Source organism: Garra rufa, chromosome 8 (genome assembly GCF_049309525.1).
Source record: "Garra rufa chromosome 8, GarRuf1.0, whole genome shotgun sequence".
NCBI lineage: Eukaryota > Metazoa > Chordata > Actinopteri > Cypriniformes > Cyprinidae > Garra > Garra rufa.
Genome location: NC_133368.1, coordinates 17,301,976 through 17,327,281, shown reverse-complemented (window position 1 = coordinate 17,327,281; position 25,306 = coordinate 17,301,976). Strand labels below are relative to the sequence as shown.

The window sequence follows — 25,306 nt, the reverse complement described above, 5'->3', positions numbered from 1 at the left end:
CGAATGTAGAAAGCTGCTTTGACACAACCCATATTGTTAAAAGCGCTGTATAAATAAAGGTGACATTCAGTTTATATTCATACTACACACAACTATACTATATAGAACATACTGTGTGTGTGTGTGTGTGTGTGTGTGTGTGTGTGTGTGTGTGTGTGTGTGTGTGTGTGTGTGTGTGTGTGTGTGTGTGTGTGTATCTGGTATTTATCATGTTATGGGGACCAAATGTCCCCACAATGAGTTTTTTTGATGAAGTAAAAGTGTGCGCAATCTCCTGTGAGGGCTAGGTTTAGGTGTAGGGTAGGTGTAGGGCGATAGAAAGTACGGTTTGTACAGTATGAAAACCATTACGCCTATGGAATGTCCCCATAAAACATGTAAACAGAACAGTGTGTGTGTGTGTGTGTGTGTGTGTGTGTGTGTGTGTGTGTGTGTGTGTGTGTGTGTGTGTGTGTGTCTTTCATTGGTTGCTTGATCTTCCCAATCTGCTCACAGTGAGTCACATCAGTCTCAGTTAGAGTGTCTACACTAATGGAAATTACGAGGTATTTCCTGTCTGTCCTTCTCTCTTTTGCTGTATTTTCATTCCTATTTCCACTTTTCCCTTAATTTCTCCAGTCTATCTCCATTTCCATCTACCCCTCCCTCTATTTCCGCAAGTTTCCCAGTCTTTTGTGAGTGCAGTGTGAGTATAGCTCCCCCTGGTGTCTTACCGTGGTATTTTGAAGAGTGCTTTGACCGGGTGCATCTCGGACAGGGGTGGGTCTCCATCCGCCAGCTCTATGGCAGTGATGCCCAGAGACCACACATCACAGCGGGCGTCATATGAGTAGTCATACTGCTGTTCACATGCTATCACCTGCACACAGAAAAACACACAGGTATAGCACACATAAGCCATCATGTTCACACTGTCAGAGGAAAACTAAGCTCACAAATAAGATTTTGATGTCTCAGTTATTTCTCAGAGCAGTTAGAACACTTCTCTTATGGGTCTCATCTACACTGAAACAATTTTCACTCAGAAACAAATAAGCTCAGAAGCAAGTTTCAAAATTATAATAAAATAAGTAAGTGAATCAAATGTGAAGTTTTAAAAGTAGAAAAACTTTTGTTTTTCAAAGCGTAGAGCTTCAGGAGAAATTTCAACTGTGAGATCTCAACTAAGTATGTTATCAACAGTCAGCGAGTTTAATATGAAACTCATACACTGCAAAAAGCTCACACACTGCTTTTCTTAGATTTTTTTTGTCTTGTTTACTGCCAAAATATCAAAAAATTCTTAAATCAAGAAGGATTTTCTAGACGAGTAAAAAATATTTTCTTGTTTAAAAAAAAAACAAGTCAAAATTAAGTGTTTTTGCTTAGAACAAGCAAAATAATCTGCCAATGGTGTAAGCAAAAAAAAACTTATTTAATTTCAAACAAGATTATTTTTCTCACCCCATTGGCAGATTATTAAGCTTGTTTCAAGCAAAAACACTTAATTTTGACTTTTTTTGTTGAAAATCCTTCTTGATTTAAGAATTGTTTGATATTTTGGCTGGAAACAAGACAAAAAAAATCTAAGAAAAGCAATTTTTGCATTTTAAATTCTTCTTATGATTTATGCAACCCACAATCATTTGATAGCTCTATACACCTACTGTTTATCAACTATTGACTCCTTTGTGCCTGTTTTTATATCCCCTTAGGAATTCTAGTAAAACCATCTGATACTTACAAGAAATATAGCTGATATCTTCAGGCTTTTAAAACTGAATGGCTTCCATTTCAACTAAAGTATCAGAGGGATTCCTATCAGTTTCATTATTATATGGTTTAAAATGATTAAATTAGCTCATTTATGCAGTATGAATTTAGCTTGATCATTTTCTAAATTATGCTAATTTTATTTCAGCTCCAGTTAACCAATGTTCATGATATTTAATCATTACTGTACCGTAATAATCACAACAATTATGTTGTTCTGCAGCATTAAATCAGTGTGTCAGAAACACTGGCCAATTGGCATATTGCGGAGCGTTTAATTTAGACTGTATTTTAATTGGCCCTGAGGGGCCTCCCCCACTGGCCCCATCACCTCGCTTTATTTCACTCTCACAGAGCGGCGCTCGGCTATTAACCTTCACACGACCCACACACACAAAGGCACACTCACACATATACATTAACACACACACACACATACATATCTCTGTTAGCTCATTAATGTATACACGAAAGCACAGAAAGCATTAAGATACATAAAGCTGTAGTGAATCTACTCACAGGTTAAAAGAACAGACCTATTAGAAACAAAATAATCAACATAGGCTTACTGTTAAATGTATTTATATAGTGCTTTCACAATAGAGATCAGAGAACATGGTGCATTAAGAGCTAGGGGGTGAAAACTTGAAGACTTGAATTTGAAGATCAGGGTAATTTAACTTATTTTGTCTTTTGGGAAACATGTAAGCATTTTAGCTTCTGAAGGGCAGTACTAAATGAAAAATATATCATATTTAGGCAAAATAAGAAAAATCTACAAAACTTCATTTTGTTCAAAAGTTTTCACCCCCGGCTCTTAATGTATCATTTTTCCTTCTGGAGCATCAGTGAGCGTTTGAACTTTCTGTAATAGTTGCATACGAGTCCCTCAGTTGTCCTCAGTGTGAAAAGATGGATCTCAAAATCATACAGTCATTGTTGAAGAGAGTACAAATACACACAAATGACGAAAAAACAGAATTTGTGCGACCTGAAGGATTTTTCTGAAGAAAAGCAGGCAGTTAAACTGTTCAGGACAAACAAGGGACTCATGAACAACTATCACTAAATATCCAGCTGTGGATCATTCAGGTAACAACACAGGATTAAGAATCAAGTGTATTTAAACTTTTGAACAGGGTACATTTTTATAAATTCAACTATTATTTTCTCTTGTGGACTATATGTAAACATCTTTTATGTGAAATATCTTATTCAGGTCAGTACTAAATAAAAAATAACATGCATTTTGTACGATCCCTCTTATTTTGGTAAAATAATTATCATTTCGCAGATTCTGCAGGGTGTGTGTAAACTTTTGACCTCAACTGTATATTTTTGCAAAGCTCTATTAACATATTTTATAAATACAATTCACTGCAATTTCCAACTGAAATTAACACTAGTGGCAGTAAAATGGCAAAAACTTTTATTCCTTTCCACACAAATTATGAATAAAGGGGCAGATCAATAAAGAATTATTTTTGCATGGTTACTTCCACATTATGACATCAAAACACTTTAGTAGTTTAGAAGTTTTTTTTATATATATATAGTGCATGATTTATAATTTAATACATTTTGACATTTACGTCACATAAACAGCTCTCTACGTTTCTTTTTTAATGAAGTAACCTTGCGAGTCACAATTAAGAGCTCAAACTTGTTTTTTTTTTGCAAACATGTTTTTGTAGACACTATCAGTTTCAGGTCTATGTTAGAGTTTAGTGTAGGTGGTGAGTTTTTTGTTGTTGTTGTTTGTTTGTTTGTTTGTTTTTTCAAACACTAATTATCTGATTAGCAGCACTTAATGTGTATTTTGTTTCTGAACTTCTACAGTACATACAACAAGCAATGGCATATGCCATTTATATGGCCACATGTACAATATGGAAACCAAAAAACAGAACTGTATGATAGGTCATATGACTGCTTTGTTTGGAGCCTGAACATTTAAGTCATCAATTACTTACAATCTGTCATAGCTCTCAATAATATCTCTATTCTGTCAAATTTTAATAGAATTCACATTGAATTCTCTTTTATTGTGCAGAAAAGAGCAGCCAGAACATTCATTCAAACACTAAAGTTTGGAGAGACATGAAGGTGAGTGAATTTTAACAGTACTTTCATTTTTGTGTGAAGTATCCATTTAAGTATAAAACATTTTTGTATGTCATCAAAAATAGAGATGGGTGTTGACTAGAATAAACTGAAAAGCAGAGGTAAAGAGAGTAAGGTTGTATATTTATGACAGGACAGACCTCAGGAGCCATCCAGAATGGCGTTCCCACTGATGTGTTTCGGCGTAGACGCGCACTCGTCAGCTGAGCGGAGACACCTGAAAAAAATCAGACACCTCGTATGTCAGAATCACAGCTTAATAAGATTATTTTTCTTTATTTATCTTGAATGTGATTTTTTTTCTACTGAAATGTGTGAACATTTGTGATAATAAACAACTATAGTAGGACCAAATAACAGTTGTATGGATTTAGACATTTAGGAGGGGCAAATAATCTGACGTGACATTAGCGCAGGGAGTGGGCGGCTGGCAGCATTATGTGATGAGGGCATTTTGCCTCCCAGCAGGGATCCACTTCTTTCTCACATGCACACGGCACAAACACGCCTCAGGCAGACAAGAATCAGTCGCCCCACACACACACCCCTTTTCACCCTCACACACACTTTCCATGCAGAACCCCATTCACATGATCAGCTCAGGGTGTGTAAGGGTGTGTTTGATAAAGCACACAGACGTCTGAATGGCTCCACCTCAATTTAGTACACATACAGAATTAGCACCATAAATACACTTTTTGTTTGTTATGTACTGTACTGTACTTCGGTTTTAATGTCTGTCGTGCATCCTATTAAAAGAACAGTTCACCTAAAAATTAAAATTCTTTCATTATTTACTCTTATGTCACTCCAAAGTAGTATGTTGACCATTTTGGAGCTTGACAAACATTGTCACTATGAACCATTGTTGAATGCGAAGACAAATGTATATAAAACTTTCCAAATCAAAATAAAATCCCCTTTATATAGTGAAATGCTCCTCTCTGTGCAGAGAAACAGCATCCTCTCTTACCAAAAAGAAGTATACTTCAAGTTTATTTTCTTAAGTATACTTAAGTTAAGTTTAAGTACATTTTAAGTATACTTTATGTTGTAAGTATACAAATATCAGTGTTGTATGTACTGTAGTATACTATTAAGTGAACTATTTCAATACTCCTTGAGACTAAATTGGCCGAATTTCTAGTATATAAAAGTATACTTTTAAGTATAACAGTTGTAAACTTTGAGTACACGACTAGTTTACATCTATGTTTTCAGTTTGTACTGCAAGTATACTAAAAGTGAACTACTGATAGTTTACTAATTAAATACTTTTTATGCTTTTTCAGAACACTTTGAAGTATAGTCTCAGTAAACTACTAGTTTAGTAGTTTTATACTACAAGTATACTAATAGGTTTTCCTTAACTGAACTTTATATCATACTTTAAGTATACTACTATGTCCTTATTTAGGTATATTTTGTTATATGAATATCTGAACATACAAAACATCAAAAGAAAGAACAGGGTATCTGCTTCTAAACAAAAATTCTAGTTTCATGTATTTTTTTTATAAACACTTGAATGTGGGTAAGTGTCATAAATAATAAATAAATAAATAAATAAACAACATTTTGAACAAAAAGACTATTGATGATAATCAAAACGTAGATAAAGTTGATCAACACCCCAAAGCTTGACAGTCATTATTACCTCTTCATGGGTCGACATTTTATTCCATAACGTTACACAGTTTTACATATCTGTGGTTTTGATGTTGTTTTATGTCTGACAATTGTGTTAGATTACATGTGGAAGCATCTGGTGTTTCGGTTTCTTCTTCGCTTGTGTTTTGTAAATTCTGTACAGAAGATGTGAAATAGCGCCCCTAGTGTATAACAATGAAAACACAGATTCTCAGAGCACAAGTATAGTTCAAATATATTTAGACTTTTTCTAAGTATAAGTCAAGTATACTTAAATGTCATTTTAATTGTATTTCTGAGAAGTATATAAAGCACACTTCTGAGAGGCATATAAAGTAGACTGAAAGTATACTTTCCTATTTTAAAGTTTAAAAGAAGTACTAATAGTACACTTGAATAAACTTCTTTTTCGTAAGGGTAGCCATTACCGAAGTCCACCAGTTTGACTCCACCATCTGTGGTGAGGAGGATGTTGTTGCCCTTTACGTCACGGTGGATTATTCTGTTGTTGTGAAGATGCTGAAGACCCTGAAAATAAAGCAAGAGAAACTTGAGTCAGTGAGTGCGACTGCCTCTGATCGGCCCCTAAACTCTACAGCTGGACACCCTCTGTCTTTCTTCACTATCACAGCCCAAAATAACTACTCTGGCACGGGCAGAGCGCTGAGGCAGCGTTCCCTGTGCTGGGGTGAGCAGATTACTTCAGTCTGTCTGTGTGTGTGTGTGTGTGTGTGTGTGTGTGTGTGTGTGTGTGTGTGTGTGTGTGTGTGTGTGTGTGTGTGTGTGTGTGTGTGTGTGTGTGTGTGTGTGTGTGTGTGTGTGTGTCTCACCAAAAGTGCTCCATACAAGATGTAGGAGATGATGGGCTCCTCAAGACGTTTTCCCCTCATCAGCAAACCCTTTATCAGGTCAGTTACCGAACCCCCATTACACAACTAACAGAGAGAAATGCCAGACAGAGAGGGAAAGTAATGAGGAACGGAAGAGAGAAAAAAACGATAAATGCAGTTACAGAGAAGAGGGCAACCAAACAACAGAAACTACATTAGTAAGGCTTCAGCACTATTTTATGATAATAAAATAACAAAAACACCACACAGCATTTTTATTCAGCATTTCTATTGTGAGTAATAATATCATAATGTTAGACATAACAATATGCATACATATTAAATAGTTAAGCTAAACAAAATTCTGCCATCTTTTATTCAGCTTCATTTTGTTCCAAACATAGTTTTTCTTTTGTAGAACATGGAATAAATATTTTCAAGAATGTCTGTGTGGCATTTTGCCATATAGACTTAAATGAATATTTAGGTCTAAGTTTAGGAGTTTTTTATTTATTTAATTATTTATTTTATTCATTTAAATTACATATACAATTTCTATTTAATTGAACTTACTGTGATGCATATTTGTCATGCATAAACTAAAAAGATAAGAAACAGGTAAGATTTCCAAACGTCTAATATATATAAGCAGTAATATTGTGAAATATTTTCACTATTTAAAATAACTTCTTTTTTAAGATATTTTGAAATGTAATTTATTCCTGTGATCAAATCTAAATTTTCAGCATCATTGCGTCCTCAGTGTCACATGATCCTTCAGAAATCATTGTAATATTCTGATTAGCTGCTCAATGTTCAAGAAACATTTATTATTATTATTATCAATATTTAACACAGTTCAGTAAATTTTTTTCAGGATTTTTCGATGAATAGAAAGATCCAAAGATCAGCATTTATCTGCAATAAAAAGCTTTTGTAACATTTTACAAGCTTAGAGTCAGTATAATTTTTTTAAATAATATTTATTTATTTATTTGGGGGGAATTATAGAAATTAATACTTTTATTTTGTATGCGCAAAAGGCTAGAATACACTCTGAAAATATTTTAACTTTAACAAATTATTTTTTGTAATTTTGTCTTTATTCTTGAAACATTTCGAATTTATTTTCAAAATATTCTGACTTTATACTCGTAATATTTCAACTTTATTCTCAGAATTGTATGACTTTATTATTCTTGTAGTATTTTGACTTTATTCTCATAATATTATGACTTTATTCTCGGAATTTTTACTTTATTCTTGAAATAATATGATTTTATTCTCGTAGTATTTCGACTTTATTCTCATAATATTTTGACTTTATTCTTGTAATTTTGACTTTAATCTTGAAATATTACGACTAATCTTGTAATCTTAGATTTTGTTTTTTAATTTTTTGCACTAAAACACCATCGTACAACATAATTAATAATAATAATAATGTGTTTTTTGATCATATGAATGGAGTAATGATGCTAAAAATCCAGCTTTGAAATCACAGGACATTTTAAAATATATTCAAATAGAAAACAGCTATTTTAAATAGTAAAAATATTTACTGTTTTTCCAGTACATTCAATCAAATAAATGCAGGCTTGGTGAGCAAAGGAGATTTCTTTACAAAACATTAAAAATCTTACTATTCACAAACTTTTGACTAGCAATGTATGTATACAAATAGATAGATAATGGCATAGTTTATTACTGTTTGCATCTATTTAATTCAACGAAATCATATTTACTAAATTAATTCATTCAACTTAGAATTAGCATGAATCAGTTCATTGTGAAAACAATCACATTTATTCAGTTAAAAGTGTGAACATAATTATGGCTAACTGTGGAACAAATACAAATGCTTGCTGGGATGTAATTCAGATACATAAATCTTACATTTAAGGCTAAATATTTATTTGATTGCATTGAAAAGCAGCTTCATGTGTGGGGAATTGTTCAACATATAAATTTGGTAGTCACTGAAAATCTTCCCTCCTCCATAGCTTTGAATAGCTTGTGTTTACACTGGGTTTATCTGTATACTTAAATTAAACTTAAAGGCTAATACCACCAAAACATCATAATCTTTATGTCCACACCGAAATCTCTGCTTTGTATGAATTGAGTTTTAATGCTGTGAAGCTTTACTTAAAGTTGTGATATAAATGAATATTGCTCAGAAACAGTATTATCAGAAAGATGCATCACAACTCAACGAACAGTTACTTGACATTGACACTCTCCTGAAAATCTTCTATTTTCTAATGCAAATAAAAAGCAAAACCAAGCTCTGATAAAGAAATGTACCTCCAAAACAAGCCATAGCTGCCCTCCAGAGAGCTCATCTGCTTTGTAGAACATGCCAAAGAACTTCACCACATTGGGATGGTTGGACAGCGAACGCAGGATGTTGTACTCCGCTTCAATCTCCTCATCCACATCCTGACACAACCAATAGCACAACTGCATTAATCATATATGTGAGTAAACAAAACAGTGCCCTAATATGGATTTGTTTTGTGTAACGACATGGTGTTCTTATAAAATTCTATGACTTGACAACATGGACTGAAGCTAGAAAAATGATTGAAAATTGCTGCTGATTCAAAAAAGCTATCAAATACAGTTCTAAGATAATATGTCAGCAGAGATGATAATGAAAAAAATGCTCCCAAGCTTTGTGCATGTGCTTGTATGACCAGCAGGGAGGGTATTTGATGGCACAATGAAGGCAGCCATGCATGTAGTGTGCAGCAGGGGGTTATGGGGGATCAAGCAGCACTAATGACAGCACACTACATGGGGAATATCAGCATTAGGCATAAAAATAAAACATCCTGACAAGTTTTCCAAAAATCAATAGCGCTGTATGAAAATATCTGTGGGGGGAATTTAGGAAGAACGTCTACTTACTCTGTTAGTGTGACTGGGATTCTGAGAGGACAAGAGGAGAAGAAACGTCTTTAAAGATGTTTTTTATGTTTTGGTTTCTAAATCATTGAAAATACTGTTAGGTGTCTTAAATCCTAAAACTAATTAGAAAACAGAGAACGGTTATTTATATGCAGAATACATTTTCAGCAGCTTTCAGATTCATTATTGAATAGCAATGTCACTGCCCCCTTTTGAATCTATTGAGGCTACTCTATAAAATCAAGATTTACGACTCTCAGGGGAAAAATAAAAAAACAGGGTGAAATCATGGAAGTAACTGTTTCCATGTGTTCAAATTGGGGTGAGGACACAGTTGCAATACACTGAAATGCTGAAGAGTTGACACAAATGAAGAAAATCTTTAACAATGACTCACATTAATGGGGTCCAAAACTTTCACGGCTGCTTGACTTCCATCTTTCTTATTGATGACCTTGTAGACCTTGCCATAGGTTCCTTTGCCAATTGTTTCCACAATGTCCCAATCAGAAGATGGATCTGCCAGCGACTCCAGACCGATCATGCTTGACTTGTAGGGATACAGTCCATAGAAAGACCTCCTGAACAGTACAAGTCATTCAAAGCACAGATTTAATTCAATTTCTTCACACATTTTATAGTTAAAAGAAATATTTGAGTTGAATTATGTTTCTTATAATATAAAAAATAAATCCATTCATCAAAAGTCACATACAAAATAAAAAAATGACCCTTATGACTGGTTTTGTGGTCCAGGGTCACATTTTCCATTTTTAGCATTTTAGCAGAGTCATTTCAATAGGAATATACATGATCAGGAATTTTGTTTGAAGGAGTGGCCACATTTACATTTGTTCACAAATTCTTCCAGGTGAAATCCAGTTATTCCAGTAAGAATTCACATTCCTCATTTCCCTATGCAGATTTGACTATTGTCTAAATTGGTCACGCAAATTCACTGTACTTTCACAAAGACTTTTTGGCCTGGAAATGTCAGTAATGTTACTCCAACTTAATGTAATGGTTCACCACCAGACTAACTAAAAACGGTATGATTTTATTCTTCATGGAATACAAAAGGAGAAATTCAGCATAGTTCACACATTTACTGCTTTTTTCATACAATGAAAATGAAGTTTACCAGTGGCTGTCATGCTGAGAAAATAACACAAGGGGCCACACAAATTTATAAATTGTACGTAATATTTCAAATCCTCTGAAGTCACATAATACATTTGTGTGAGACAAAGATGAATTTGATTTGTCAGTGATAATCTCATCTGCAGATTCAGCATGATTTCTCATTTGAGATAGGTCTCATTAACATTCACATATATTCAAATATCACACATTAAAATGTACCATGCCAGATTTGACATCTCCATGCAAAACGTGTGATTTGCGACTATGTGCAAACTTTTTGAAATACACACATTTACAATAGCACAAAAGGGGTCATATGATGCAATTTCATATTATCTTTTGTCTTTGGAGAGTTACAAGCTTTTTGTGCATAGATAAGATCTGTGAAGTTGCAAAGATTAAAGTCTCAAACCCAAGCAGATATTCTATATAAAAGTTAAGACTCAGTCCCTCCTTCCTAAAACGGCCCATTCAAACACGCCCCCACATGTCTATGTCACAACGTGGGAAGGTTTACATAACACTGCCCATATGTATACGCCAGTGTTGTTTTCGTCAACGATGACGATGACGAAATCATTTCGTTGACGCCACTTTTTTTCATGACGATAATGAGACGATGACAAGATAAAAATGGCTCGTTGATGACTAAAACATGACGAGACGTGTGTGAGTTTTCGTTGACGAGACGAGAATAGACGAAAATGTTAGTGGGTGGTCCGTCAGACGTTTAAAATGCACGACATTTCTGCTTATTGTGCATGCCAATTAAAACCGAAAAAGTATCTGCCGCAATGGCAAGCCGTTTTAGCGTTAAATACTCTTTGCCATACTAGTATGGCAAGCCGTTTTAGCATTCTATCCTTGTTTGGTTACGCTCAACACGTCACATTGTTGTCACTCAGACAGACAGACGATTAACCATGATGGCGGCAGTTTGCACACAGGGTGGTCGCAAACGGCGAGAGGACCTATGGGTGTATTTCAAATATATGTCTTTTATGTCTAAAACCATTCCTTCATTATTGTAATTATTGGTGAAAATAGTCGATCCGGAAGCTCACATTGTGTTGAACTATAGATCTGCTATTTTCACAACTTATAAGTGACACTACCCAACAGCAAAATACTTACTGACCTACATTAATTTGTTAAAATACTTTTTCCCCTTTTTTGACTAAAACTAGACTAAAACCTTTTTGACTTTTCGTCGACTAAAATTGGACTAAAACTATCACATTTAGAAGTGACTAAAATTTGACTAAAACTAATAAGCATTTTAGTCCAAAAGACTAAGACTAAGACTAAATCTAAGATGGTTGTCAAAAACAACACTGGTATACGCAAAGGAAAAAGCGTAACTTTTATTCTGTAGTATTGTTGCAGCCGCCATGTTGTGGAGACGCAGTGTGTTTAGTTGCGAAAGCAAAAGTACTTCGTTTGGCCTTCCAAATGAGTACCCAACTAGAAATCAGCGGTTAAGTTGAATTTACAACACTGTCCTAGAACAATACAAGGAAAATATTTGAGTGTGTGCAGCCCATTTTATGGAGGACTGTTTCCTGAATCTGGCAGAGGAGCCTACAATGCTTTCTGTGAACACTATAAAGTGGACAACTTTGCAGTCTGGTGCATCTGGCTCACAGCCTGTAAGTACGTTTTCATATTTGAAGAATTTGCTGCTGGCTATTCAAACGCGAGTTTTGATCAGTGTAAAGTAGTGCTGCTTGTCTATCGTTTCTATGATCACAAATGCAGATACGGTGTTAACGCAACACGTAAAAAGACAGTATGAGTCATTATAATCAGTAATTATGTCTTCACTAGATGCAACAAATGTCTCATTTATAAAGCGGTTTATTGTTTTTGTCTCATCGCGCCGGGACATGGTATCACAAAATGGTAATGCGTGTAGCATTTCCTTCACATGCTTGAGGTATTCGGCCAAATCACAATGCACTGAATAGCTGGCCAATCAGAGAACACCTTGCTTTTCAGAGCGATGAGTTTTGTAAAAATCGAAGTGTTTTAGAAAGGCGGGGCAGAGAGGAGAAACAATAATATACAGTATGTGGAAAATAATGTGTTTTTTGAACCTCATACCTCGTAAACAGATTACATTACACCAAATAACATTATTTTAAACAACATCATATGACCCCTTTAAGGAACATCAGAGGGAAGAATTAGGTAAGATTTTCAGTCTGCGCCTCACGAAAAACTACTATATGGCTTCAGAAGAGTTGGAATACACTTTATGATATAAAAGTTGTATTAAACTTATGGTGCTCTTTTGTCATTTTTGTAGCTTGAAAGTCCCTGACAATGTGAACATCCTGCTATCATTCCTTTTGTATTTGATGAGAGGAAATCATTGAGGTTTTGGAACTACATGAGGGTATAAGAATAAATGATGACAGAATATTCTTTTTTTTTTTTTGGCTGAACTCATCCCTCTAAATGCTTTAAATTAGATTTGCTGAATATGAGATAGTTTTGGTTTTGTGGTCACTACATTACTGTTGTCCATTTGTGTTGTTTCATAATATATTATGTATTATATACATAATATATTACGTGTAATATATATGTATTTGCAAGGCATAGACTTGTTATTAACATGTCATTCGTAACTGTGTTACTAAGTCTATGTCTTGCAAATCAATGTTAAATGTGTCTCATTATGTCATACAAGCTAATTGGTTGCATCAGATCACAATCACAAAAAAAGTATGACTATGACTTTGGCTTGACATTTGAGAAATATCAGATGTCATGTCAAACAGCTGTTCTTTCTTAAGGAATTACAGCGAAGGGTCAACATAATCATGCTGCCAAAGGCATGCTGTAATTCTGATACTCTGTAACAGGTGTCAGATTTTTCTATTTCTTATCAGTCTTTCTGACTTTTACATCCCCCTTTCAGAATCTGCAAAATGTGAATTATTTTACCAAAATAAGAGGGATTATACAACATGTTATTGTTTATTTAATGCTGACCTGAGTAAAATATTTCACATAAAAGATGTTTACATATAGTCCACAAGAGACAATAAAATACCCTGTTCAAAAGTTTACATCCCCTTTATTCTTAATACTGTGTTCTTACCTGAATGATCCACAGCTGTGTGGCTTTTTCCTGAATAGTTAAACTGCCCACTGTTCTTGATTTTGAGATCCAACTTTTCACACTGAGGACAACTGAGGGACTCATATGCAACTATTACAGAAGGTTCCAATGCTCCAGAAAGAAAAAAACAATGCATAATGAGTTTGAAGAAGCTTCTGAAGGCAGTCCTAAATGAACAAAATATATGATATTTAGGCAAAATAAGAAAAAAATTGCACATCTCCATTCTGTTCAAAAGTTTTCACCCCTCGGCTCTTAATTCATGGTTTTTCCTTCTGAAGCATCAGTGAGCATTTGAATCTTCTGTAATAGTTGCATATGAGTCCCTCAGTTGTCCTCAGTGTGAAAAAATGGATCTCAAAATCATACAGTCATTGTTGGAAAGGGTTCAAATACACAAAAAAAATAATAATAATTTGTGGGACCTGAAGGAATTGTCTGAAGAACAGCAGACAGTTTAACTGTTCAGGACAAACAAGGGACCCATGAACAACTATCACTAAACAAAAAACACAGCTGTGGATCATTCAGGTAACAACACAGTATTAAGAATCAAGTGTATGTAAACTTTTAAACTTTTAAATTTTTATAAATTCAACTATAATTTTCTTTTGTGGACTATATGTGAACATCTTTTATGTGAGATATTTTGTTCAGGCCAGTACTAAATAAACAATAACATGCATTTTTGTATAATTTTGGTAAAATAATTAACATTTCGCAGATTCTGAAAGGGGGACGTAAACCTTTACAATATACAATATACAATAAACAAAAAAGGACACAAGACTAAGCCTAGTGGTACACCATTCTTGTTATCATTATTTTTCTTTAAGTTTGTGTACTCAGTTACACAAACACAGTGGTAGTGATCTGACAGGTAGGATCTGAACACATTTATGCACAAACAAATCAAGAATGTGAGATCTCTGTTTACAATTACCTAGTGACACTACGAGCACAACAGTGTAAGTACTTACATGGAGAACAAGACCTGTTTTTGACTCATCTCTTCAATGACAAACACTCAAGAGCCCACTAATAGTCTCAGGTGTAGAAAATGTGATCATAGTGCTCCAGCCAGGACAAAAAAAAAAAAAAAAAACATTTTTTGCAAAAAGAATAAAGGTCTATAGCTGCCTGTGTCTCTCTGGCACATGAGAGTATTAGTTGATGGATTCAGATACCACTTTCCCGTCACTGCCCTCTAAGAAGTCACAATCAGCTCACCGTGATTGGATTTAACAGAGATTAACTCCGTCATGTACCTCAGGACTACTACTCTCTCATTTATCATTTCAAGTCGAGATGTCCAAAACTTTCCCTCTTGATTAAATTCCTGAATGTAATCTACAGAGGTATAGAGAAAGATACCACAGACAGGGACCTCAATACTAGGGGACCGATGTCTGTCCTCACTGCGGGGTGATGATAAACGAGTCACAGAATGTGCTCTGATTCCCAGCTTTAGTCCAAACTACTGGAATGGATTCAGTGCTAGAATATTGTGTTACAAAAAATTAAAAGCAGAACGTAATAGAGTAAATTACAAGCAAGCAGTAAAGCATAACAACAAAATAGAAAAAAGTATTTAGATAGATGCTATAGATGTTCTCATCAACGATCATGTAATGGGAATATCCTTACTAATCTCCCACCCATCTCATTCTTTTTAAAAGGCTAAGACTTGAAGCACCTGCACCTACACATTGCAGAAGATAGTAATACTTTTACATGCTTGCATTTCATTTTCACCTTCACAAGATTTTTTAAATAAATGATAATGGCTCTACTGAGTCTAATATATCAGAGCCATGTGATTAATTCTACCGCTCATACAGACTCCTGAGGGAGGGAAGCGTTTATTTTGAGGTCACGTTGAAGTGGAGAAGGTAAATGGCGTTCTGCCTGTGGGGCTCTGAGCCTCGCACACACAGAATTCTGAATAGCATGAGCGATTAGAGCGATGGATGCTGTGACTGTGCCGTGTGAGATGGATATTTCATACCTCTCATCTATTTTCTGGAAAGGTAGAGAGCACAGCTGAATTTTGACTAATGTTGTTTTTTAGGAAGAACCACGCATTTGCCACACAAGGACAACAGAATGGACATCAAGCTTATAATACTTTAAATACTATGTTGTGCGCTATTTAATATTGAATTTTAATCCACAATTTAATTTAACTTTGAAATTAATTTGAATTGAGTTATAGTAAACAGGCTGCTGAATAATTAACACATTACTTGATAATGCATATTTAAACAGTTTGATTTACAGGTTTTATATATTTATATATTTGAGCAATAATTTGAGATATTATTACAATTTAAAAGTTTTCTTTTTAAATATATTTTGAAAATCTTTTAAAAGTTTACACCTTGTAGAATCTGTGAAATGTTAATTATTTTACCAAAATTAGAGGGATCATACAAAATGTTTTTGTTTTATTTAGTACTGACCTGAATAAGAAGTAAAGAATTGAAGAACTGAATCATTTCACATAAAGACGTTTACATATAGTCCACAAGAGAAATGAATAGCTTAATGTATAAAATGACCCTTTACATACATTTGATTCTTAATACTGTGCTGTTACCTGAATGATCCACAGCTGTGTTTTTATTTATTTTTTGTGTAGTGATAGTTCATTAGTCCCTTGTATGTCCTGAACAGTTAAACTGACCGCTACTCTTCAGAAAAATCCTTAAGGTCCCACAAATTCTTTAGTTTTTCAGCATTTTTGTGCATTTAAACACTTTACAACAATTAGTGCATGATTTTGGGATCCATATTTTCAGACTGAGGACAACTGAGGGACTCATATGCAGGAAACACAATGCATTAAGAGCTGGGGGTGAAAACTTTTGAACAGAATGAAGATGTGTATATTTTTCTTATTTTGCCTAATTATAATATATATATATATTTTTTTTCATTTAGTATTACCCTTCAGGAGCTACAGAATATTTACATCTTTCCCAGAAGACTAAATAAGTTACATTTACCCTGATCTTCAAAAGTTTTCAAAAGGCTCTTACATCATGTTTCCTTCTGGAGCATCAGTGAGTGTTTGAACCTTCTGTAATAGTTGCATACGAGTCTCTCAGTTGTCCTCAGTGTGAAAAGATGGATCTCAAAATCATACAGGCATCCTTGGAAAGGGTTCAAATACACAAAAATGCTGAAAAACCACATAACCCACATAAGAACAGCAGGTAGTTTAACTATTCAGGACAAACAAGGGACTCATAAATTTTAAATTTTAAATTTTAATAATACTTTACAATATTACTGTTTTCACTGTATTTTAGATCAAATAAATTCAGCCTCGGAAAGCATACGAAATGTTTAAAAACTTTAAATAATCTTAATGGTTCCAAATGTTTGATTTGTAGTATTGTTTGATATTTTAGTCGAAGAATGCTTAGTTAAGAATGCTTTAGGATTACCTCAAAGTCAGTTTAATTTCAGTATAATTTACTTCAATTTAGTTTTTAATTTAATATCCAGCTGAATGTTCAGTTTACATTCACACTCATGAATCAATAGACATTCTTAAATTCTAAAATATGTCCAACACTGCTATATTAACACACAAAGTAAGTGTCTAAATGAGTCCCACATTCATTACTTCTTTTAATTCTGCTTCAGCACTGAGAATGTGTGAGTCACTTGTTGTTTGTAAGACAGCATGGATGGTTTATTAATGCCGCCCAAATGTGTTTTGAGTCACTGAAGCATCTGTCAGTGTAGTGGAGTTGAATTGCCTGTCGCTATCATCTGATCTGCTCTTTTCCAGATTAACTTTCACCGTCTCTGACAGCTCTTCACCTCGACACACGGACATACAGTTACCACATATTTTAACTCGTATATACTTCAGATCATTATTACAGAGTAACACTTAATACTTATATTTCATATTTAATGTAATAATCAAGTCATACCTTTCAAAGACTAAAGAAAAATAAACTCCATCAGCAGTTCTGCTTATATTAATATTATACATTATGCAGCCTTAACAAGTACACAATCATGCAAAACTTTGTTTCATAACCATAACTATAAACTGCTCCTCAGATACCATATTTAAATCCGGTACAAAAGATCATCAATATGAATGTCATAAAACAAGCAATTCTAACAAGTTCTCTCTTGTAGGAATTTGAAAGTGCAGGAAAAAATTTTAATAACATTACCTTGATTATAAATTTAAATGGTTTATGAGAATAAATATATAAATGCCTCTGAAAATCATATAAATAACAAAGAACATACCTGAATTTGATAGACCTTCCTAACAAGTTGCTGAAATGTATGTGAGGGTTTGTCAATGCTACAAGCCTAAATCATTCTAATCAGCCTTTCTGAATTATTCATCAGGTTGTAATGTGTAATATGATCTTGTTTTAAATATTCATCAGCCAGATGGAACTAGTCATAAAAGGCTTTATATGGAAGACATTAAGTTATACAAACACTAAGGTAAGGAGGAGGGAACTGTTTATGAATTGTGTCGGTCACGTGACTCGAGCAGCTCCCATAATGTTTTGAAATGCAGGAGCATCTACATTCAGATTCTGTGTTCACAAGTAACAGGTAATGACTTCTGGAGTCCATTCATACAGTAATAATGCCTAACAAGACAGAATAGATAACCTATTCAATGTCCCCTCAGACAGGTTCAGAGATATAACAACAGGATTTAAACCCTCATGGTCACAGAAAAACATAAACGTGTTTGAATTTAAAAATAGAAAGATATGCTAGCTCCAGTGAAGAACGGAAGCTCTTTGTGTGTTAGCCTGAGGTGGTAATGCTACGAAAGGACAACAGCATCTCTGCAGTCATAAACACAGACTTTGTTGCTACGGCTCATATTCTCATGGGAACAGGAAACCAGTGAAGCAGGACCTGAGTGAAAACAACAGCCAAGTACAATAGCTGAGTGAACGCTGCCGCTCATTCTCTGCTAGTGCACGTGTCGGTCTAACATCTGTCCAAATAAACACAGATCATATTCAGTACTCACAATACACAGCCTAAGTAGTCAGTGTATTATAAAGTATAAAGCCTACTGTATAGTATTTGATGCACAAATTGAATGGAAACGAAAAGGCATGTTAATTTGCTTTCTATTGTCCATTGCAAGATCAAGGTATTTTTAGTATAATTCACTTGTGTTTTTGTGAATTTTTTTTGGATTTTTATAAAGTAAATGTAAGGGTTACTTTTATACTATTAGAAATATTTCAAGATTTATTTTTTTTACTTGATTACCCACACACAACGAGAGAAATCATGTTGAAATGTAAGAATCAAATAGGATAATCAGGCATTTGAGGAACTATTACTTGTTCATCTCTCATTCATCATTCTTTTGCAATGCAGTATATGTTTTGAAACTCATGATCATAATACTAAGCATTTAAATATCATCTTACCAAGATATATTATTGGAGATACGGAGTGACAACTGATATAGATATCATTTTATGTAAATCTGTTATACTGTTAGCTAATTGATTTACATTATAAGCTATCAGAATTTCTTCTCATATTTTTGCCCTATGAATATATGCACCAAATTTCATATTTTTGTCTCTGAATAAAACTAATAAGTGTCTTTTTTCCTCTTTCGGTATGAGCCCCATATTCTCACTAGGCTATATCACACCATACTGTATGTGCAGTGGTGGACGAAGTCCACAAATTAAGTAAAAAAGTACAGAGAACTTAATAAATATTATTGCATTAAAAGTACTCCTTTTCAATTTTACTTGAGTAAAAGTACAAAAGTATTTAATTTTGAATATATACAGTATTAAAAGTAAAACAGTTCTGATCAATGAATGTTTATTTTGTATATTGACTTTTAATATACTTTTGTTTTTAATAATTTTGTAAATAATATATATATTATAATCCTACTGCTCCAAACACCTAGGGGAGGGGGGTTTGTCATACACTATCAAAATATTTCATATATTAAAATAACAGTTTAGGTTACTGATAAAGTGTGCAAACAAGCAAAAAAAATAAATAAATAAATAAAACTGGGCCCGTATTCACAAAACATCTTAAGGCTAAAAGTAGCTCATAACCTGCCCTTTAGGGCTCCTAAATTTTTGCTCTAGGAGTATTTCACAAAGCGTTTTAGCACTCAAAACCTCCTAAATATAGGTGGGCAATATGGCAAAAATATAAAAAAAAAAATCAGAAATATCACGATTCACAATTTTATCACAATTCTTCATGTTGGTTTTACTATTTTGTAAGTTGTCTGAACAGTACAGCCAAACTAATTCCCCTATTTTAAAACCAAAGCCTTACAAGGTAACAAAATATAAAATAAAAATACAGATGTTTAGGCCAAAGTGGGCGAAGACAAAAAATCGTTGTCATTATTTTATCTTTGTTATTAAAAAATAAGAACAAAGATAGGCTACATGTTACAAATACACATAATATACAAATAAACAAACAGTGATTTCATTTTCAGGTACAGTAGGTGTATTTAGTAGTAGCATTCAAGAAATTGAATTAACAAATATAAAAAATAAAACACTATATACAGTCGTGGCCAAAAGTTTTGAGAATTACATAAATATTGGAAATTGGAAAAGTTGCTGCTTAAGTTTTTATAATAGCAATTTGCATATAGTCCAGAATGTTATGAAGAGTGATCAGATGAATTGCATAGTCCTTCTTTGCCATGAAAATTAACTTAATCCCGAAAAAAACTTTCCACTGCATTTCATTGCTGTCATTAAAGGACCTGCTGAAATCATTTCAGTAATCGTCTTGTTAACTCAGGTGAGAATGTTGACGAGCACAAGGCTGCAGATCATTATGTCAGGCTGATTGGGTTAGAATGGCAGACTTGACATGTTAAAAGGAGGGTGATGCTTGAAATCATTGTTCTTCCATTGTTAACCATGGTGACCTGCAAAGAAACGTGTGCAGCCATCATTGCGTTGCATAAAAATGGCTTCACAGGCAAGGATATTGTGGCTACTAAGATTGCGCCTAAATCAACAATTTATAGGACCATCAAGAACTTCAAGGAAAGAGGTTCAATTCTTGTTAAGAAGGCTTCAGTGCGTCCAAGAAAGTCCAGCAAGCGCCAGGATGGTCTCCTAAAGAGGATTCAGTGCCACCAGTGCAGAGCTTGCTCAGGAATGGCAGCAGGCAGGTGTGGGCGCATCTGTACGCACAGTGAGGCAAAGACTTTTGGAAGATGGCCTGGTATCAAGAAGGGCAGCAAAGAAGTGGACTGCTGAGGACTGGGGCAAAGTCATATTCTCCGATGAAGCCTCTTTCCGATTGTTTGGGGCATCTGGAAAAAGGCTTTTCCGGAGAAGAAAAGGTGAGCGCTACCATCAGTCCTGTGTCATGCCAACAGTAAAGCATCCTGAGACCATTCATGTGTGGGGTTGCTTCTCATCCAAGGTAGTGGGCTCACTCACAATTTTGCCCAAAAACACAGCCATGAATAAAGAAAGGTACCAAAACACCCTCCAACAGCAACTTCTTCCAACAATCCAACAACAGTTTGGTGAAGAAAAATGCATTTTCCAGCACGATGGAGCACCGTGCCATAAGGCAAAAGTGATAACTAAGTGGCTCGGGGACCAAACGTTGAAATTTTGGGTCCATGGCCTGGAAACTCCCCAGATCTTAATCCCATTGAGAACTTGTGGTCAATCCTCAAGAGGCGGGTGGACAAACAAAAACCCACTAATTCTGACAAACTCCAAGAAGTGATTATGAAAGAATGGGTTGCTATCAGTCAGGATTTGGCCCAGAAGTTGATTGAGAGCATGCCCAGTCGAATTGCAGAGGTCCTGAAAAAGAAGGGCCAACACTGCAAATACTGACTCTTTGCATAAATGTCATGTAATTGTCGATAAAAGCCTTTGAAACGTATGAAGTGCTTGTAATTATATTTCAGTACATCACAGAAACAACTGAAACAAAGATCTAAAAGCAGTTCAGCAGCAAACTTTGTGAAAACTAATATTTGTGTCATTCTCAAAACTTTTGGCCACGACTGTACACTATAAACATAAATTATGCATTGACTCTTATTAAAGCAACTGTATTAAAGTTCTTCAGTTAAGAGCAGTGACAGATTTTTCTTTGTGTTTTGTTTTATTAGCCTACCATCACCCAAAAATGACAATTCTGTCATCATTTACTCACTCTTGAGTTTTTTGTTTTTAAACATAAAACATGTTGAACATGAAACTTATTTTGAAGAATGTGGTTAACCAAACCATTGCATGTTCCCCAGTTACCTCCATAGTTTTTTATTTCTTTTTCCCACTATCAAAGTCAGTGGGAACCAGCTACTGTTATCAACATTCTTTAAAATATATTCTTTTGTGTTCAGCACAAGGAAAAAAATGAATAGAGGTTTGGGACAACATGTGAGTGAATACATTTTTGGCTGAACTTTTTAATGTCCTTTTAATGAAAATCGGCAGCGTGTTGCTTTAAGAGCTGCACGCATATAAATTCTACAGGCACGCATCCATTTTTCTCTCAACTGTTAACTTTCATTTTAGACATAACCAATTGTGTTGTAATCCTTGTGTGTTTTTGACAGTATTAGCAAATCAGACGCAAAAGACAGCTTAGTCCAGTAATTAGGTGCTGTTTGACAGGCTTTTAGAATGAAATAATGTTATTTAACCGGCAAGTGAGTGAATGTATTTCGTGTTGTACAGTAGCCAATATTAAGGCGTCACCCTGTAGGACGATGCTACGATATATATATTTTTTAAAAGCAGATCGTGGAGACATTTTAACCGTTCACGAACAAAAATCGTCATATCACACACTCCTACTTCTAAATCCACTAAGACCAAATCACAAACTATCCTCCCTGTTGAAAAAAACAATACAAACCATCACAGAAATTCTAATGGTTTCCAAATACCACTACAAACATTTTTGTTTTGGGACATGTTCCATTAGGATTTAGTGGTTTTAACAAGCCAACAATAGAAGGCTACCAATTAGAAATAGAGACCAACAGGCGCCATTACAATTACCATTAAAATCAGTGCAATTCACATTATAACCAGTAAAACCATTAAAAATGTTTTTTAATGATGGTTTCTATAGTATTTTTCAGCAGGGCTAAAATGGCTGTTGCCGGCAATCTGCCTCAGAACGTAAACATTTCAGAAACGCGCTGCATTTTTTTGCACATGTATGTTTTCCCACATCTTTTTTGATTTTGGAGGTTATTGTACACTACAAACAATACCTCAGAACTGCAACTGCATGTCAATGGCCTGACTCTCTCTCTCTCTCTCTCTCTCTCTCTCTCTCTCTCTCTCTCTGTGTGGGAAACCTGTGGCAGACGAAAGCAGACACCACATGTGGAGGTGGATGGGTTTACATTACCACTCCAACACAACAACCCAAAACTTATAAATGAACAAGCAGTGTTGGTTTCTAGGGAAGCGTGGCAGAACTGGTCAGGTAAGCGTGTAAGTGAAATGAGAGTTGGCAGTATAGGCAGCGAGAAAGAAGGTCTTACAAGATAATCTCATTTTCTAAGCTCCCCTCTCACTTCATTCAGGGCAAAGGTGCTCAGTCCTGTCCACTCTAATCCTGTTACAGGACTGTGACGGACTGTGCTGTCCACTAGTGAATGCTGGATTTACAAGCATGACCTCTTACTTACTGTACGACTGCTGACAGATGGATCCGTGCTAACTGAGACCAACAGCGCACATGAGCCATCACAACTTTACTGGCTATGAAATTGGTGGGAACGAGCCCTTAGAATATACCTACAGTACAGTAAATACAGAATTATGGGTACAAGCAATAAGAGTGCTTATCAACTAGCCTGCCAAGATAACACTGCCCATCAAAATATTCATTTTCATGCTTTAGTAAAATGAATACTTCGATTATAATGTGCAATTTTCAACAATACCATTCAAGTTTGTTTTAGAAAAAAGTATATAAGGCTGAAAAATTAAAATAACTCTTATATTTGAATATATTTTACAATTTTCAGTTGAAGTCAAAAGTTACCTTGCAGAATCTGCAAAATGTTAATTATTTTACCAAAATAAGAGGGCTCATACTATTTATTTACTATTTAGTACTGACCTAAATAAGATATTTCAAATAAATTAAGTAATAATAGTAGAATTTATAAAAATGACCCTGTTCAAAAGTTTACACCCCCTTGATTCTTAATACTTTGTTACCTGAATGATCCACAGCTGTTTTTTTAGTGATAGTTTAGTATCTTGTTTGTCCTGAACAGTTAAACTGCTTGCTGTTCTTCAGAAAAATCCAGAAAGGTCTCACAAATTATTTGGTTTTTAAGCATTTTTGAGTATTTGAACCCTCTCCAACAATGACTGTATGATTTTGAGATCCATATTTTCACACTGAGGAAATCTGAGGGACTCATATGCAACTATTACAGAAGGTTCAAATGCTCACTCATGCTTCAGAAGGAAACACTAGGAAGAATGCACTAAGAGCCAGAGGTGTAAACTTTTGAATGGAATAAGGGTGTGTACATTTTTCTTATTTTGTCTAAATAACATAATTCATTTTCATTTAGTACTGCCCTTCAAAAGCTACAGAAGATACTTACATGTTTCCCAGAAGACACAATTCATTAAATTTATCCTGATCTTCAAATTCAAAAGTTTTCACCCCCGGGCTCTTAATGCATTGTTTTTTTCTTCTGGAGCATTATTGAGCGTTTGAACCTTCTGTAATAGTTGCATATGAGTCCCTCAGTTGTCCTCAGTATAAAAAGAAAGGGAAAGGGTTCAAATACACAAAAATTATGAAAAACCAAAGAATGTGTGGGACCTGAAGGATTTTTCTGAAGTACAATGGTTAGTTTAACTGTTCAGAACAAACAAGGGACTCATGAACAAGTAAAAAAAAAAACAGTTGTGGATCATTCAGGTAACAACACAGTATTAAGAACCAAGGGGATGTAAACTTTTGAACAGGGTCATTTAAAAAAAATATATATATTTTCTCTTGTGGACTATATGTAAACACCTTTTATGTGAAATGTCTTATTCAGGTCAGTACCAAAAAAAATAAAATTAAAAAAAAAAATAACATTAATAGCATTTTGTATGATCCCTCTTATTTTGGTAAAATAATTTACATTTAGCATCATCATGTTTTTAGCATCATTACTCCAGTTTTTAGTGTCACATGATCCTTCAGAAATCATACTAAGAAGAGGATTTGCTGATCGAGGAAAACATTTAGCTGCTTATTTATTTGTTTAGAAACCATATTTTTGTGGTACTGATATTTTTAAGTTTAAAAGAACAACATTTAGTTAAAACAGAAATGTTCTGTAACAAGTTAAATTGTCTTTACTGTCATATTTGATCCATTTTATTATTATTATTATCAGCAGTGCTTAAATCTTTTTGTGGAAAGTGTAATTATTTATTAATTGATAGATTGATTAGGATTCTTTGATGAATACAAAGTTCACAAGAATGGTGTTTATTTGAATATAAATGTAAAATTTAATTCAATAAATAAATAGTAGTTAGTCTGCTAAACTCTAACACTTAATGGGAAAACCAGACAAATATCACTAGAAACCCAAGCTGTTTTCTTTTGTTTTAGCAGAGTATTGTTTAATTATGACTGCAACAACTGAGGATGTTACTGATATTTCTGATCAGGCATTAAACTCAGCCATCCCTTGGTGTCCAAACAGAATTGAATTCAGCACAAG

General features: G+C 34.4%; 1 protein-coding gene across 1 annotated transcript in view; it reads right to left on the bottom strand.

Annotated features, from left to right (window-relative positions):
- The window catches only part of myo3b (myosin IIIB), a 141,752-nt gene extending 127,201 nt beyond the window's left edge, over positions 1-14,551 (bottom strand). The window contains exons 1-8 of the mRNA XM_073845037.1: positions 14,523-14,551; positions 9,667-9,850; positions 9,270-9,290; positions 8,664-8,798; positions 6,357-6,461; positions 5,955-6,054; positions 4,017-4,093; positions 714-859 (exon numbers count right to left, since the gene is read on the bottom strand). Coding sequence (XP_073701138.1) covers positions 714-859; positions 4,017-4,093; positions 5,955-6,054; positions 6,357-6,461; positions 8,664-8,798; positions 9,270-9,290; positions 9,667-9,850; positions 14,523-14,551 — 797 coding nt within the window. The remainder of the gene's footprint in view (positions 1-713; positions 860-4,016; positions 4,094-5,954; positions 6,055-6,356; positions 6,462-8,663; positions 8,799-9,269; positions 9,291-9,666; positions 9,851-14,522) is intronic.
- Positions 14,552-25,306: the final 10,755 nt, after the last annotated feature.